We start from the raw sequence: 17,869 nt of genomic DNA, 5'->3' as shown, positions 1-17,869 counted from the left end.
TGCCGGTTCTACTACTAAAACAATAGTAAATAGCCACGATGCGAGGCAGATCATTACAGTGTGTTTTAAACTGGGGCGCAAGACCAAACTGAGTGGTCACAAGTGAAAGTTCATGCTACACAGAGAAATGTCTGTTGTGTTCCCTCTGCTCTGCTTATGAACTGCAGTCATGTCTCTGCCACAGTAGGTTAAACATGCTGGTCCTACAGTGATCGTCAGCACCCTCAGATGTGTTTTAAACTGGCGTACAAAGCCAAACTGAGTGAAAACACATGAACCACTGCCTTACAATCCATTGAAGTTTCATGCTTCATTCATGCTGCCAGTCTGATTGCCAGCTTATGTTATTTGCCACCATAACGTGACGTTGGGCTGTGTCGCAGCCACCTGCGTTCTTTTACAGAGCCCCCTGTGGCCTTACATTCTAAAACCATCGCCAGCTACTTCAGTTGTTGGGTTAACAGTTTCGCTGTAAAGCTCAGAAATGTTTGTGGACTACTTTCGTTGACTTTGTGAAACTTCACTTGACTTTCCATCAGCATGGGGGTGAGGAGATAATGACTGAACTTTACTTTTTGGGTGAACTGTTCCTTTAAGCAAACAACAAATAATTACGAGTAAAAAGAACATGCAAGTTGTGTTGTGAAATACAGTGGTGCTTGAAAGTTTGTGAACCCTTTAGAATTTTCTATATTTCTGCATTAATAAGACCTAAAACATCATCAGATTTTCACGCAAGTACTAAAAGTAGTTAAGAAAACACAATTAAACAAATGAGACACAAATATTATACTTGGTCATTTATTTATTGAGGAAAATTATCCAATATTACATATCTGGGAGTGGCAAAAGTATGTGAACCTTTGCTTTCAGTATCTGGTGTGACCTTGTGCAGCAATAACTGCAACTAAACGTTTCTGGTAACTGTTGATTAGTACCGGTAACTGTTGATTAGTCCTGCTCATCGGCTTGGAGGAATTTTAGCCCATTCCTCCGTACAGACAAGCTTCAACTCTGGGATGTTGGTGGGTTTCCTCACATGAACTGTTGCTTCATGTCCTTCCACAACATTTCGATTGGATTAAGGTCAGGACTTTGACTTGGCCATACCAAAACATTAACTTTATTCTTCTTTAACCATTCTTTGGTTGAACGACTTGTGTGCGTAGGGTCGTTGTCTTGCTGCATGACCCACATCCTCTTGAGATTCAGTGCACGGACAGATGTCTTGACATTTTTCTTTAGAATTTGCTGGTATAATTCAGAATTCATTGTTCCATCAATGATGGCAGGCCGTCCTGGCCCAGATGCAGCAAAACAGGCCCAAACCATGATACTACCACCACCATGTTTCACAGATGGGATAAGGTTCTTATGCTGGAGTGCAGCGTTTTCCTTTCTCCAAACATAACGCTTCTCATTTAAACCAAAAAGTTCTAGTTTGGTCTCATCCGTCCACAAAACATTTTTCCAATAGCCTTCTGGCTTGTCCACGTGATCTTTTGCAAACTGCAGATGGGCAGCAATGTTCTTTTTGGAGAGCAATGGCTTTCTCCTTGCAACCCTGCCATGCACACCATTGTTGTTCAGTGTTCTCCTGACTGTGGACTCATGAACATTGATATTAGCCAATGTGAGAGAGACCTTTAGTTGCTTAGAAGTTACCCTGGAGTCCTTTGTGACCTCGCCGACGATTATACGTCTTGCTCTTGGAGTGATCTTTGTTGGTCGACCACTCCTGGGGAGGGTGGCAATGGTCTTGAATTTCCTCCATTTGTACACAATCTGTCTGACTGTGAATTGGTGGTGTCCAAACTCTTTAGAGATGGTCTTGTAACCTTTTCCGGCCTGATGAGCATTAACAACTCTTCTTCTGAGGTCCTCAGAAATCTCCTTTGTTCGTGCCATCATACACGTTCACAAACGTGTTGTGAAGATCAGACTTTGATAGATCCCTGTTCTTTAAATAGAACAGGGCGCCCACTGATTGTCTGATTGTCATCCCATTGATTGAAAACACCTGACTCTAATTTCACCTTCAAATTAACTACCAATCCTAGAGGTTCACATACAGTGGTATGCAAAAGTTTGGGCACCTCTCTGATATTTCATGATAATTTGCTCTACCTTTTATAAGAGAAGATCACAGCAACAAGATTTGTATTCCTACAGAGATGTAGACATTTGAGTGTTTTCCAGACCGAAATTCTTAGAGTAGCATTACACAGTTTTATTATAATAAAATAAAATGTAAAAAATGGGATGTACAAAAGTTTGGGCACCCTTTTAATTGCATTCATTTCAAGACCTGTAGGGATTTATAGCTGACAGGTTGCAGCACAAAATTCTTTCGATTAGCTCGTGAGACCTTCAATAACAAAGACAGGTGGAACCAATCATGAAAAAGGCTGTTTAACATAGGTAATTGCTGGCTGTTCTTGTCCTAGGTTCTTTCTGAGAGTGTGGCAACATGGGGTCCTCTAAACTCTCCACTGACCTAAAAACTAAGATAATTCATTATTATGAATTAGGAGAAGGGTACAAGAAATTATCTGGAAGGTTTGGACTGTCTGTCTCCACAGTCAGAAGGCCACAAGAACAGTCCTTGTGAAGGAAAGATGTGGTAGGCCGAAAAAAAAAATACAGGAAAGGCACAGGCGAAGGATGGTTAGAATGGTCACAGACAAGCCACAGACCACCTCCAGAGAACTACAAGAACATCTGGCTGCTGATGGTGTAGTTGTTCATCGTTCCACAATCCAGCGTACTTTGCACCAGGAAAAGCTCATTGCAAGGGTGATGCACAAAAAGCCTTTCCTGAGTGTTCGTTACAAGAAGAGTCGCATGAGGTATGCAAAAGCACATCTGGACAAGCCAGAAGCATTTTGGAAAAAAATATTGTGGTCAGATGAGACAAAGATAGAGTTATTTGGTCAGAACAAGAGGAGGTATGCATGGTGAAAAAAATACACTGAATTCCATAAGAAGAACTTATTGCCTACTGTGAAATTTGGTGGAGGGTCCATCATGTTATGGGGCTGCGTGGCTAGCACAGGTACTGGAAACCTTGTTAAAGTTGAGGGCCACATGAATTCCTCTCAGTATCAGCAGATTCTTGACAAGAATGTTCAAGAGTCGGTCACAAAGTTGAAGCTACGCCGGGGTTGGATTTTTCAGCAGGACAATGATCCTAACTACTGTTCAAAATCCACCAAGGAAGTCATGCAGAAGCACAAGTACAATGTTCTGGAATGGCCATCCCAGTCCCCAGACCTTAACATCATTGAAAATGTATGGACTGATTTGAAGCAGGCTGTCTACGCACGGAAGCCAAGAAACCTGACTGAACTGGAGGCGTTTTGTATGGAGGAATGGGCCAAAATACCACCTGCCAGACTTCAGGGACTTGTGTGTGGCTATAGGAGGCGTCTACAGGCTGTTATTGCAGCAAAAGGAGGTGGAGGTGGTCATTAATACTAAATATTAATGGAATTATTTCTTTGAGGTGGCCAAATTTATGCACATGCCTATTTTTGTTTAAATGCACATACAAATGTTTCTGTTGGACCAATAAAAATGATTTCACTACTGAGATGTTTCTGATTCCAAAAGGTATCACATATGTTAAAATGTAGTTGCTGCTTCAAAAGCTCAGCAAGTGACAAACTGATGCAGTGATTTTCCTAAGTGGTGCCCAAACTTTTGCATACCACTGTACTTTTGCCACTCACAGATATGTAATGTTGGATCATTTTCCTCAATACATAAATGACCAAGTATAATATTTTTGTCTCATTTGTTTAATTGGGTTGTCTTTATCTAATTTTAGGACTTGTGTGAAAATCTGATGATGTTTTAGGTCTTATTTATGCAGAAATATAGACAATTCTAAAGGGTTCACACACTTTCAAGCACCACTGTACAAGTACAGTACATTTGTTTCCTTATTAGTGGCAGTATTGTAATACTATAACTCAAGATTCAAAACATTTTGATTCTGAATGCATCCTCTCTTAGCCTTTTTAACACAGACAATGTTTTTTAATAAGCCAGGATATCATAATATCTCAATCTTACACTTTTTCGGGTTGTTGTGAGACACCTCGTTAACATTGTTATCCAACAGTTTCCAGCTGGGTAGCAATAGCCACCAGCTTCAAGCCCATTGTATCTGTGTGGCACCCCAAATGCACCTGTCCTTTGAGCATTTTCAGGCTGAACATGTGCAGCACAGACACATGCTGCCAAGTGAATGTCAACTGAGCAGTGTGACTAGATGTGAAAGAATACCAGTGACACTCTCTCATGTCCCCTCTGCCCTTCCTTGTGTTCCAGCCTGGGGACAAGAAGCTGGCCCACAGTGCCCAAATGTACCACTACCAGCACCAGAAGCAGCAGATGCTCTCCCTGGAGAAGTGAGTCACCCTCCGAGTCCCGTACATGTTCATCTGTCCTGGGCATGTGTATGGGTCTCCTGCCCCCTGTCCCTCGCCCCCCTTTGCACTCTCTGCCCCTTTGAGTCTGTGTTATCCTCTGAATATTTTATGACTTAATGTGTGTGTGTGTGACACGTGTCATACGCGTGTGTGTGCTGCAGACACAGGGATGAGCCCAAAGTTCCTGACTCGGGAGCCTCAACAGATGAGGAGAACGAGGATGGAGATTTCACAGTGTATGAGTGTCCTGGACTGGCACCTGTGAGTAAACGCTGCATTATCATCTTAACTTTTATTCAAAGTTTTCCAGCTTATCATCAAATTTTGTAAGTAGGAAGCCTTTGACCAGAATTTAGGAAGACAGTTATGACAAATAACTGAAAACCATTAATACCATCATAATTATCATAATTAAGTCATACATTAATTCAATTTAAAGCTGCACTAATCAAAAATGTTTATATTATAAATGGTTTGAAGGACTGTATGTGTTGTGAGAGGTGTTGCTCCGTGTAACAAAGACACTGCAATAGAGAGCACTCTGACTGTAAGCATCACAAACTGCCACTCACATTTTGTTGTAGAGTAACTAATACATTTTAAGTTTGAATTGCCCCCCAGCTCAAGGAGCATTTTAGCGTCTTTAAGCTCATTTTTGTAGACAGTAGAAAACCCCTGCTGAGCCCACTGTAACTAACAGTAGACACAACTGGTGATGTTCAGCAGCTACAGAGCCAGATATTTTTCTCAGGAGTTGGCAGAGACCAAGCCAGAGCTTAAAGGAGAGTGAATATTGGGCTTACATTCATCAGATGGACAAAATCACGACTCCAAAAACTTGCAGCCATTGCTTGCTGGAATTGTAATTTGGTAAATGGGTAACTGTTTGCTAAAGCTAAGTTCACACTACAGGATTTTCTGCTCACTGAACGTTTTTTGGACATTGGTGACAAAAAGCCCAAATTGAAGCTTGCTCCCATGTACCACAGTCGCCATGTCTAAACTGTTCAAAGACGTGATCCAAAAGCCCACCAATGCGGATAACTTGCAGGCTAAATATGTGATTGAGTCAAAGAAGGGTCAGGAGGTAGGAACAAGCTACAGCCAATGAGAGAAGACACTCCTCTCCTTTGCTGTCATTCACACCACCCAGTGGCATGCATCTGTTTGTATGGAATGGGCACGATAAAAGCCTAGACACTGCTCAAAAAATCAAGGGAACACTTTAATCACACATCAGATCTTGATGAACAAATTAAAGTTAATTCAAGTTCAAATTCAAATTGAAAATCTTTACTGATGTACATTGTTTAATTTGTTGAGAACAAAATGTTGTAACAACAGTCAATGGAAACCAAAATCATCAAGTAAAAAATTGAAATCACGGGCTGATCCAACTTGTGTGAATTTTATCACAGCAACTCATAATGTGACTCAGTAGTGTGTATGGCCCTGCATATGCCTGTATGCACTCCTGACAACGTCTGGGCATGCTCCTGATGAGTCGATGGATGGTGTCCTGAGGGATCTTCTCCCAGATGTGGATCAGGGCATCAGTGAGCTCCTGGACAGACTGTGGCGGTACTTGGTGGCATTGGATGCACCGATACATAACGTCCCATAGGTCAGGGGAACAAGAGGGCCAATCAGTGGCATCAGTGCCTTCGTCATCCAGGAACTGCCTACACACTGTGGCCACATGAGGCCATGCATTGTCCTGCACCAGCAGGATCCCAGGGCCCACTACACCAGCATAAGGTCTGACAATCACTCTGAGGATTTCATCCTGGTACCTAACAGCAGTCAGGGTACCGTTGGCTATGACATGGAGGTCTGTGCGACCCTCCAAGGATATGCCTCCCCAGACCATCACTGACCCACCACCAAACAGGTCATACTGGATGATGTTACAGGCAGCATAACATTCACCATGGCATCTCCAGGGTCTTCGCCTATGCCTGTCACATGAGCTAAGTGTGAACCTGCTCTTATCTGTCAATTCTGGTGTTCTCTCATGAATGCCAATCAAGGTGTACAATGCTGGGCTGTGAGCCCAGGTCCCACTAGAGGACCCTCATGCCACCCTTATGGAGTCTGTTTCTGACAGTTTGGTCAGAAACATGCACACCAGTAGCCTGCCGGAGGTCATTTTGTAGGGCTCTGGCAGTGCTCCTCCTGTTCCTCCTCTAACAAAGGAGCAGATACTGGTCCTGCTGCTGGGTTGATGCCCTTCTACGGCCCTGTCCAGCTCTCCTCATGTGACGGCCGGTGTCCTGGTATCTCCTCCATGCCCTTGAGACTGTGCTGGAAGGACACTAGCTGAACAGAAAACTAGAGAAGAATCAGTCAGGAAGGATAATGAGAGCGCAATTGTCTGTGGCCACCACATGCAAAACCATTCCCTTTGTGGAGGTTGTCTTGCTTTTGCCTCTCCATTGCACCTGTTGTCGCTTTCATTTGCACCAAAGCAGGTGAAACTGATTCACAATCACTTGTGCTTCCTAAATTGATATCCCTGAAGTTTAACTGACTTATTGTTTTACTGGGACCATTAAGTGTTCCCTTAATTTTTTCGAGCAGTGTATTTTCCATCAGCATACACGCACACAAGCTTTTCCATATTTATAACCGTCGTGTCCCTGCTGAACCAGAGTACGAGTAGGCAGTTCTGCCTTTCAGTGTGACAATGATCCAAGCTGCCTGCACATTCTAATCCATCCTCTCACTCATATCCTTTTCATTTATTTCCTTGTTTGGACTGGAACTTGGACTGCTTAGACCACATCATTCCCGTGTCACGATTCACATGTGTGATCTTGTAATGTGTCATGTGCTGATCAGTCATGTAGTGTGTAAAGCATACAGACTGTATGAACTCTGACTATGAGGCAGAAAGTTGTGTAGTGTGAACAGCACAGCGATCTGTAGTCTGACCAAGTCATAACATGATTGTAGAAGGTGATTATATGTCCAACATTTTGTTTACAGCTGATCTTCTGCCCCCAAGTGGCTAAAAAAGTCAATTAGTTCAGCGTTAAATAAAAGGACTGGTACATTTGTAATGCTTACAGCTTGTTCCACTGTCCCCAAGTGATCATTTAATGCAGCTTTAATGGAAGGAAGATATCATTCATGCTCAGTCAGTCATTACATATCAGATATGTTTCCCCATCCATTCCATTGTCTTCCAGTTCCGACACAAAATGGATTTCATTACCTTTATCCACATTCCAAAGTAATTTACTATTTGAATCCATTTTGAAGATCATGTAATGTGATTTTTGTTATATTTAACCTGTCCTATAGCTTCCCAAAATCTAATATGTGCAAACATGGCCTGAACACAGTCATAACCCTGGAGGAGGAAACATTTCAGCTCTGATAATGAACTCTGTTACCAACATTCTGGTCCTGTCTCTGTCCATCTTTAGACTGGGGAAATGGAAGTGAAGAACCCGCTGTTTGATGACTCCACTCTTTACTTTCAAAAGTTCCACAAGTAAACCTGGACGTTGACATGTTTCACCCTCTGAATGCAGCATTGTGTGTACAAGTAGTTGAATTTACACACATACACACACTCCACATACACTCCTGTGCAGTCCAACCCTTTTAATGGACAGGATTAAGAATGTACGGAGGACGAAGAAGATGAGGAGTGGGGCCTTCATGGACATTTAGAGGACTTCACACGGTTGGTTTCTTGGTTGGAGCAGGACTAAATCTGGGACCAAGTTCTCTCATTCTACAGCCACATTCTGTTCTTTTTTTTATCTCATCACTCTTTGTGTTATTTTTGTCTACAAAATTGCAATCAGCCAACCTCTAAGAATTCTAAATGACTTCTGTCAGGTAGCAGACATGCATATTGAATATTATATCCTGTGCTTAGGGAGCCAGCCCAGTCCAGTACAAGGACAGTTCTCTAATACCACTAAGCTATGAATCAGTAATTCTATCAGTTTATTGAGAGATATTCATGGATATCCATGTTTACTTATCAGTACATAAGTTCTCACTATGTTTTAAAGGAATGTGATTTTATTATTATTATTATTATTGTTATTATTATAATTATTATATTTGATATTTCCTGAACATCTCCATGCAGCACCGTGATCTTTATCAGTTTTTTATGTAGCCATCGTGTTCTCAGTCTTGTTCCTCTATGCATGAAATGATGATCCTGTGTTATGAGACCTGACAGTCAATATACATTTACAGTTCTTATAAGTTTCTTGTGCAAACTTGCTACTGATCATTATGTATCCTATATATAATTATGTGTCATATATATATATATATATATATATATATATATATATATATATATATATATATATATATATATATATATATATATATATATATATATATATATATATATATATATGGATGATTTCAAAGTAATTTGAAACTTCTTTACCTAGCACTCTGAACCAGAGCAAGTCCATCCTGTATATATGGTATCAGACTAACATGGCTTGTCCCCATGATTTTGTGATGTGTAAATAGCTGCTATCATGTACAGGAAAGAGATCTTACCTCCCACTCGATGTGTGTCAACATATTCCTCTAGATTCCTGAATGCTGTGTCAAATATTGAACTGTCATTTGTTTCCTTATCGTTAACTATATTTGCAGGGCTCCTACACACGTGGAAAGATAGGAAATGTCGTCAAAAAGGTTTTAAAAACAAATATGACCTGTTATATTTGGTATGGTGCATCATAGCATTTAACTGAAATGTCATAGTTTTGTAGATAAAGGGAAAAGCAGAGAGAATCCACAATTTATAACATTGCCCCTGAACTTTTATTATAACTGAAGAGGCAATGTTTCAATCCTACCATGTCTTCACCATGTAAAACATGACACTTTGGCTACATTATGCTGACATCAAGGACAACTAATCAAATCATATATTTGAAAATATTTAAAGAAGACAACATTTCCCAAGACTCCATTCCGCAGAAATATAGACCATATAATAATTTCTAATACAGGAGGAGCTGCCTCATTTCTGATAAAAGTGAAGTGAGATATAAAGGAGCTGCCAATTGAAAATGAAGCTTCTTTGAAAAACATCCAGGTTTGAGAATACTAGTCAGATATGGCAACCATGGGCAGAAACCAGAACAGTGGTATTGTGCGATTGGTGCATTTCAGCCAATCACATGTTCCAGTTGACATATTTTCACAATACATGCTTGTAAAAATGTATGTAAATCAAATGGATTAATAGTCCAATTTGCACATTCTTTTTCAAAAATATCAAAAGTGCATTTTCATTCAGTTTCAGAAATGTTTAGACTACACTGAAGTTTTTTTAAAATTTACATTGTGGCAATTCTAAATCATCAAACAATTTATTTTTTTTATTTATCTTTTTTTTTCTCAATCTTAAACCACACTCATGAAATTTAAAAAAAAGTTTGACTGAATAAATTTCTCTTAACATTGTTGTTTAAAGGATATTACCTATTTTACACAGTAACATATGTTAACAGGTGTTGGGGAGTACTACTGCATGTGAAAAAGCCTTTTGTGGCTCCAGAGGAAGCTGCACGTAACTGATAAACCGCCTCCAGTGATTTCAGTCAGTGGCAAAGTTGGGTAATGTAGGCTTCAGGGGCCAGTTGCACCAATTGGTTTTTACTAAGACTGTGTCCTAACTGCTAAGTCTGACTTACAGGCTGGCCACACTGGATGTTCGTGTAGTGCGTGGCGGCTGCACTGCTGCTACAAAGCAGCTCTTGCCTGCCCTATCTGTTTACATGAAGTTTGACTTTGAAACCTTTAAAAAAACATGATGTGATTTTCCTTTACCCCACTGAAAGAGCGAGAAACTCTTCATGTCTGACATATTCTACAGATATAGACATTAAAACTGGAGTGAAACGCTGGTATGATGTTGATATGACTGTCTACAGGTTATTTTCAGGTTAATTTTTGCAGAGAACCGTGCACGTGTCGTGGTAAGAATAGGCGAGGCAATCAGAATCAAAACAGCAGAACAGAGTTATCACCTTTTTATTCCACACATTCGTCTTCCTTTTCAACACCTGGTGCCTACATTACCAACTGGAGGCATTTTATCAGATTACATGCAGCTTCCTCTGGAGCCACAGAAGGATTTATACAATTTTTTTCACACATACAGTATAACTCCCCTACACTGGTAAACACACTTTAATGTGTAGAATCAGTGGAGTTACCTTTTAAATACAATTATTTTTCATTTGTATGGATATAAGGACTGCACCAATCTAACGTGTCGTTCCCAGCATCAGTAAGGTGGCCTGCTGTGACTGACTTGACATAACTAACAGTAGAATATGGTGGAAACCCTGAGTAGTTCCAGTGATGCTGTCTGCTCTGTCCCATTTGACAGATCAGATTGGTGCATCCTTCATGGATACTCTCTGCTTTCTCCTTCACTGAAGCTGCTGTCTTCACCTGGCCTAAATACTGTATTGGACAGGATGTGCACAAGAACCTTTCTGTGTTTTGTAGATACTCATCTTGGCCCACTGTATACATGATAGATGATATTACACAGCTCAGATGAGTGTTCAGTTCCAGTGGCAGATGTTTGAAACAGTGCAGGAACTGTGGATGTAACTGTGGCCTCTCGCTGTCGTCTCTCAGGAAAGCCGCTCTCTGTGGCTCCTCTCTTCAGCCTGTCTGTCTCCTGTCTCAGCCTCTCTGCTCTCCCACAGTGGACGAGTACTTGACCTGCACACATACACCTACACAAGTGTCAATATGTAAAAAAAGAAATATCTACAACAGATACCAGGGAGTGTTAATGCTGGAGATCTTTAACTGTGTTGTAAGACTGTTTTATTCAAACCTACTGAGCTTGTGGAACAAAGTGAAGGACATTACTGGTTGAAGGTTTGAGGAATTACCAGAAAAGATACAATTCTCATATTGTTTGCCTTTTTTAAATGTTACAGAGCTCTGCTTTCCCTTCACCAGTGCTGAGAGGTCAACGAAAACCAAGCAGGTTGTCTTGTTTTCGTCATTCTCTCTCTGTTGATGAACGAGTCTCGTGAAAGAACTCTAGAACAAGTAACTACCTAGGCTAGCTATCTTTGATACAGACTGTTTGAGTTCTATACACTGAAGAGAACTTGTTTACCACCATGTTTAGCATGCATGTGGATATACCACAGCTGAAATGAAGGAAACAAATAAATATTTCTATAATCTGAAGTAAAACATGGCTTGTTGTGGAGGCTCTTCTTCTCAGATAGTGTCCACTAATGTCACTTTTAGGAAGTCTAGGAAACATTTGTCATATTTTAAAGAGCTCATTCGCCCAAAATGTTTTGATTAGTCGCAACACACCGGGTTGTCAACTGGGGTAGAAAGTGGTTCCAAATAAAACAAATATTGAGCATGATTTATGTAGGAACCAGCACACTGCTTTTTATTTTGTTATTAATTAAAAACTTAATAAGCACTGTGAGCATCACAAATTGAGTTCCCTACACGTCCATTGTATTGCAGCAGAGGCAGGAATCTCAGATACTGGACAAATAAAACCCAAACTATCTTTACACTTAGCAAGAAATGAAAGAGAATTTTTTTTTTCACAGTTACTGCAATGCCTTTTAAATTAGACCTTTTAAATTGGTCTTCTTGTAAGAAAACTGGTGAAGAAGGCCACCTGCTGGCAGAACATGATAATGATGGGCTAGAGTGGGATTAAATCTCATTTGTAAACAGTCAGCCACACAATTATAATTCAGTCAGGAACACTAGGCATAGGTTTAACCATTTATTGCAACAAATAGAATACAGTTATGCTTGGCGCTGATGGCTCCGCTCTTAAGATGCTCCCTGAATTGGCCAAGCAGAATGCTAAGCCAAAGCAGGGAGCACAATGCAGAAAACCCCCCAGGGTATAAAAGAGTGAGCCCTGATCAAGACAATGAATACAGTTTTTTAACCTTGAGACCTGATAGGGCTCTACTAAAACAATGTGGCTGCAAGCTTTCCAGCAGCAGCAGTGTGTGGCAGCTTTTGAGTAGGAGCGGTTATGAGTGAGGATGGAGCCATACTGTATTTGGTTGTGAATGCAGGAGGCATTCACAACATATGTTCTTCTACGCACGGAATTCTTTATTTTTATTATTATATCTTCCGGGTCAGAAAGTTTGGCCCTTAACTCCTTCAACATTTTTCAACGTATTCACTCCATTCAAACACCAAATATTCATCTCAATTGGGAATCAACCGCGTCTATTTTTCTCATTCATATCATTCATAATTTCAGAGATATTCAACGTTTTTCGGCCATTTTTTCCCATTCAAGCAGATGACGGAATGTTCAAAAAATCCCACATTTCACACTTTTTCAAGCATTTTCAAAGCTAATCTAGTCATTCCCACTTCCAGATAGAAACTCCATTCGAACTCTGAAATATTCCACTATTTGTCTACATTCAAGCCTGTATTCATCTTTCTCACAGCATTCATACTTTTTGCACAGTCGCAGTTCAAACATCGGTAGCTTTTCAGCCACTTTCAGATTTTTTCATTGGTGTGTATGGGGTGGAATGTTGACAGCCAGAGTGCAGGAGCCAACTGACAGAGTGGGGAGCAGCTCAAAAAAATTCACAAAACCTCGTCTTCAACTCGCGCTTGCTTCCACAATTTTCACTCCAGCAGAAAAATGACAACATCAGCTTGTAGGAAAACTCGTGCTGGTCGCTAGAGTGGTTCTCTGGAGGCAATCGGACAAAAACTTTTGGCTCTGTGGGCATTTAACTGACAGGAACACCGACCAACTGCCGCATTAACTCCCATGAAACTGATAGGAAAAATATCTGGAGGCAGGCAAACGCATCCACTTTTCTGAACTGCTCCACAAGACACATTTTTGACCACACACACACAAAAATTTCACTAAATGTTTACAAGACTCTCATAGTTTCGACCATATCATTATTTGAGTGATAGCAGTTACTGTTTTGCAGGGAGAAGCATGTAAATGTGAGGTGAGCCTCAGCTAAAATCACTATTAAATCAACTCTCACAGTCCGTTACCGTGACCACCCTGGTTACCATCACTGTGGCAACCGAGATCAATTGGGCCAACACAGAGAGAGACAGATTTATCAATGAGTCAATTTAATACACACAGTGATATACAGACTATATTTCCCAACATTGTAACTATATTTAACTATTATCTTTTCCTTCATTCAAGCCAGAATCTCCATCTAAATATTTAAATGTTCCCAAACACTGATACATTGACATTTATTTCACTTTTCAGTCCCATTCAGAGTATTTGATTCATTCTCACTGTCACATCTCTTCATACTCCTGTTTGGCTCACAGCTTATATTCTATTTGTAATCCTTCATTCTCACCCAACTATTAGGAAGCTTCATTGTCTTCAGACGAGACTTCAAATACATTCAAGCCACCAATTCAGTTTGGCCTCAGCTTTTCGAAAAAACCCTAAATTATTTCAGGTTTTTAGATATTCTGGACATTATTCAAAGTTTTCAAAGCCAGCAATCCGCATTTGGTGTCAGCTCTTCAAAAAACTTAAAATATTCAAAATATTTCATATATTCTTGACATTATTCAAAGTTTCCACAGCCAGCATTGCGCATTTGGCGTCAGCTTCTCAACAGGGAGCATTCACAACCGCAAGTTCTTCAGAACTTGCCTTCTCTAGTTAAATGCACTGTCTTGTGGTGAGAATAGCTGTGTTTGTTGAGAGACTGGTATGATTCAATCATTAGGGGGCAGAGGTGTATGACTTTGACTACATGAACTAACGTTCAGCTTCATTATCAAAAAATGGAGGCAGGATATTTTACAGTTTAACAATAAACTTTAGTGTACATCAGAGCACTGAAACAGTAAACGCCACTTGGAATGCAATAATTATCAATTACCAAGCATCATTTTCTGCATTATAATCTGACAAAATGGTTTTATTTTATTCACATATCAGTCAACATGTCCTGTACAAGTGATACCAATATATATGTATTAGACTAATATTGATTCTAGAATATCATCATATAAATAGGACACAGAGGACATACAGGGCTGTAAACATGATTGCACAGTAGGGGTGAGAGGGGCCTTAATTTACAGCCAAGATGTCAAGTGAAAGAGCAGTGTACAACAGGAATGAAACCAACGTGACTCTTCACTTTCAGTATTACATGGTATTGATACTGACGGAAATCATCACAAAGGATCATAAAACTATTTTCTCACCTGAACAACTAAGACAGTGAGTAAATGTGTTTTAACTTAATTTCTACATACTATATCTGCTTTTGGTAGTTTAATCAGAAACAATGCATCATATTTGATCATTTGTATAATTTAACATGTTTGTTCCAACATGCAGGGGATCTTTAACTACAGCTGTCAGATAACTGTAGTGCAGTAAAAAGTATTGTATGAGTATGAGTACAAGTATGAATAAGCAGGAAATGGAAATACTGACAGTACTTGTAATAGGTACTGTACTTGAGTAAATATTGGATTGTACTGATGCATTAACATTTTATTATAACAGCAGTGTAGCTGATAAAGTGAAACTTTCAATCAAATTGCTTGATCAATAACAGTGCACCATGCAACTCGTAGAAAAGTCAAATATTTCAATCTGAACTGGATAATAAGCATAAAGAATCATAAAATGTAAGTACTCATGTAAAGTACAATTCTTCATGCCGCGTTATACTTTTACTCCACTACCTTTCAGAGTGAAATATTTTATCTCCAATACTTTTGACCCAAAAGATATATATGGGCTGATAGAACATGATGCTTAATTATAGATAAAACTTTTGAACGCTTTTAACTGGAAGCACAAGAAGAGACAGCTGCATTTATTGTCATGGCACCATTTATCTGTTTTTACTCTTTACTGGAGAACTTGATCACTGTAGCTCATGTCCATTTAAAAAGCTCTTTGGAAAAACCTTTTAAAAAGTGTTATACAAATAAAATTATCATCACTATTATTATTGTCTCCTTCTTATTAAAGGTGCAATATGTAAGATTGTCCACCTGATTCATACCCCCTGACAAATAGGGGCAGCAAATCACAAAAGGGACTGCTAATTGCTATGTCTAACTGTATTCTGTTTATACATCCTTGATTGTAGCTACTGTAAGCAGCGCAGCAGCGCTAACAAGAGCTCTGGACTGCTGGGAGAAAGAGCTTGTCAGGCCTAGCTGTTTAACATGCTAACTTTAGCATATTGTACCTTTAAAGTTGGTTTCTGTGTAGTTTCAGTTGCCTAAATGTAACCAAACCTTGACCACTGACTAGCAGCTAATCTAAACAGTGCTTAGTTTGAAACACACCAGAAGCCCTGACCAGACAATCCGACACAAACACACAGGGAAAACAAATGATCTTGTTTTGTTTTTTTCTTTTATTTCAGGTGGAGAACAACGAAACGCTGCTCATAATTATCAGTAATAAGCAGCTTGTTGTGCAGCGTAACTTCCCTGTGTGGTAACAAGGAATGAAACGCTTATTTATGGTTCCTACACCAGTTCTCACTTCTGCTTTTTTTTTTACAGCACATAGCCACCCCCACCAACCATTTCAGATTTGTATCTGTGGTGAGCAGTGTCTCACTGTTTACTGAAGGGTGTACTCCTACATGTGTCACCGTATGTTTTTTCATTTTTGCATGTGGTGACCCACTGGTATCAGCAGTTCCAATCAGAACACTTCTGTGACCTGAAAGCATGAAGAGATAAAAGTCTTAGCTGTAAACCCAGCTCTCTAGGTCTTGATAGATGTGTTGGGCTGGTAAAGTGGGGTACTTAACACAGATCTGACACAGTCTTTCTCTCCAGTCAGTGTAGGTTTTTATTGTGTGAGTGCGGTGCCACTGGAAGTACTTCTCATAGGCCTGCCTGTCTGCAGCTACATGTCTGAGATAGGCAGCCAGATCTGCTGTGCTCTCGAAATCAGTCACATGGATAAAGGAACCAGGGGGAGCCAGGGCTTCATAGGTGGCCCTGTTTGGGCCATGAACCACAGGTACGACTCCTGCTTGGAAAGCGTTCCTCCAGAGCTTCTCACTGATGTAGTCCTTCGCCTCAGAGTTCTCAAAAGCCAGGTAAAAAAAGCAGTTTGCAATTGTGGACAACAGCTTTCTCTTTGACAGGGGTTTCTCGTTCCACCTGCCGTACACCTCTATGGGAATATGCTTCTTTAGACTTTGGTAAACACCAGCCCGAGCCTGGTGGGGCCGGTATCTGCTGACCACCCAGCTGACAAAGCAGGAGTGATTCCGAGCACCCTGAAAACCTCGCTCATCGCCTCCTAATCTGGTCTCTCCGTAAGGGATGGATATGTCTGCATCACATCTGTAGCTCATGGTCCAGTTGAAGAGGCCATTGAGCTGTGACAGATTTGCATTGTTGGCTGGAGGTTCCATGGACAGCCACACCCAGTGCTGGGAGGCTGGGCGATCCAAGTGCAGGGGCAGTGAGGACAGACCTCTGCTTATCTCGTGGTGGTGGAAGACAACCACATCAGCAGTGGAGAAGGTGGAGGTGTTGTCAGTAAGGAAGCAGTGGCTGATGTTGTACATCTTGAGGCATTTGTCTCCATCGAGCCTGTAGGAGCGGCTGAACGGCCAGTGCCACAGCAGGATGCTGAGGTTTCTCTGTGGAACAGCTGGATGATATTTATGCTGAAGGAGCGTCTGGTCCAAGAAGCTGAAAAAAAGCAGGGATAAGAGGGAGCTGAGGAAGAGGAGGAGGAGGAGGCAGGCTCGGGATCCTGATGTTGTCATGGTTGTCGGGTGTATTCCAGGTCAAAAAGGCACAGATCAGTGGTATGGAACTGCTAGGAAGGAAGGGTAGATCAGAGAGGTTATTTTGCTTTCATATGTTTCCACCAGTGCAGGAACTGCAGAGGACAAGGTGTTAAAACCAAAAAAACCCTCCTACTGCCGGAAACATTTCATTCTGTTAGCACTCCAAAAGTTTGCATCAGATATGTAACAGGTACAAATACCATAAAACAGCCTTGTGCCACTTTAAAAATGTACACAACATGTGTAACTAAGGAAAGAGATACTGTAACAGTGGACAAACACTGAAAATCATTAAACCAAGAAGTAAACCGAGAAGTAAAGATATTAAAAGTATATTCTCTTTAGAAAGATATTTCTAAATCTACTTTCTGTGAATTTGCTGTATTCGGTTTGAACGGAAAGTTTGCATCAGATATGTAACAGGCACAAATACCATTAAACTAAATTACTGAATAAACAAAGTGCTGTGGTTATTGTGTTTTTTTTCTATTATGGTGAAATGTTTGGAAAAGAATGTGAATAAATAAACCGTTTGTTTTATCAAAGCAGTGAAACTTCACTTCTGTTCACTTCTGCTGGAGGTTTGTTCATTATAGA

At 40.4% G+C, this 17,869-nt stretch overlaps 2 protein-coding genes across 2 annotated transcripts in view; one reads left to right on the top strand and one right to left on the bottom strand.

Moving 5' to 3' along the window:
* The window catches only part of npdc1b (neural proliferation, differentiation and control, 1b), a 46,854-nt gene extending 38,226 nt beyond the window's left edge, over positions 1–8,628 (top strand). The window contains exons 7-9 of the mRNA XM_073466858.1: positions 4,336–4,415; positions 4,598–4,697; positions 7,868–8,628. Of these exons, the coding sequence (XP_073322959.1) occupies positions 4,336–4,415; positions 4,598–4,697; positions 7,868–7,939 (252 nt within the window). The 3' untranslated portion in view covers positions 7,940–8,628. The remainder of the gene's footprint in view (positions 1–4,335; positions 4,416–4,597; positions 4,698–7,867) is intronic.
* Positions 8,629–16,121: 7,493 nt separating this feature from the next.
* LOC140996533 (alpha-(1,3)-fucosyltransferase 7) lies at positions 16,122–17,283 on the bottom strand. The gene has a single exon (XM_073466959.1). The coding sequence runs from the start codon at positions 17,246–17,248 to the stop codon at positions 16,208–16,210; it is 1,041 nt and encodes a 346-aa protein (XP_073323060.1). The 5' UTR covers positions 17,249–17,283; the 3' UTR covers positions 16,122–16,207.
* Between the last annotated feature and the right edge of the window lie 586 nt (positions 17,284–17,869).

This window comes from Pagrus major, chromosome 5 (genome assembly GCF_040436345.1).
Source record: "Pagrus major chromosome 5, Pma_NU_1.0".
NCBI classification, from domain to species: Eukaryota; Metazoa; Chordata; class Actinopteri; order Spariformes; family Sparidae; genus Pagrus; species Pagrus major.
The sequence above is the reverse complement of the archived record's forward strand: the minus strand, read 5'-3'. Positions and strand labels throughout refer to the sequence as shown.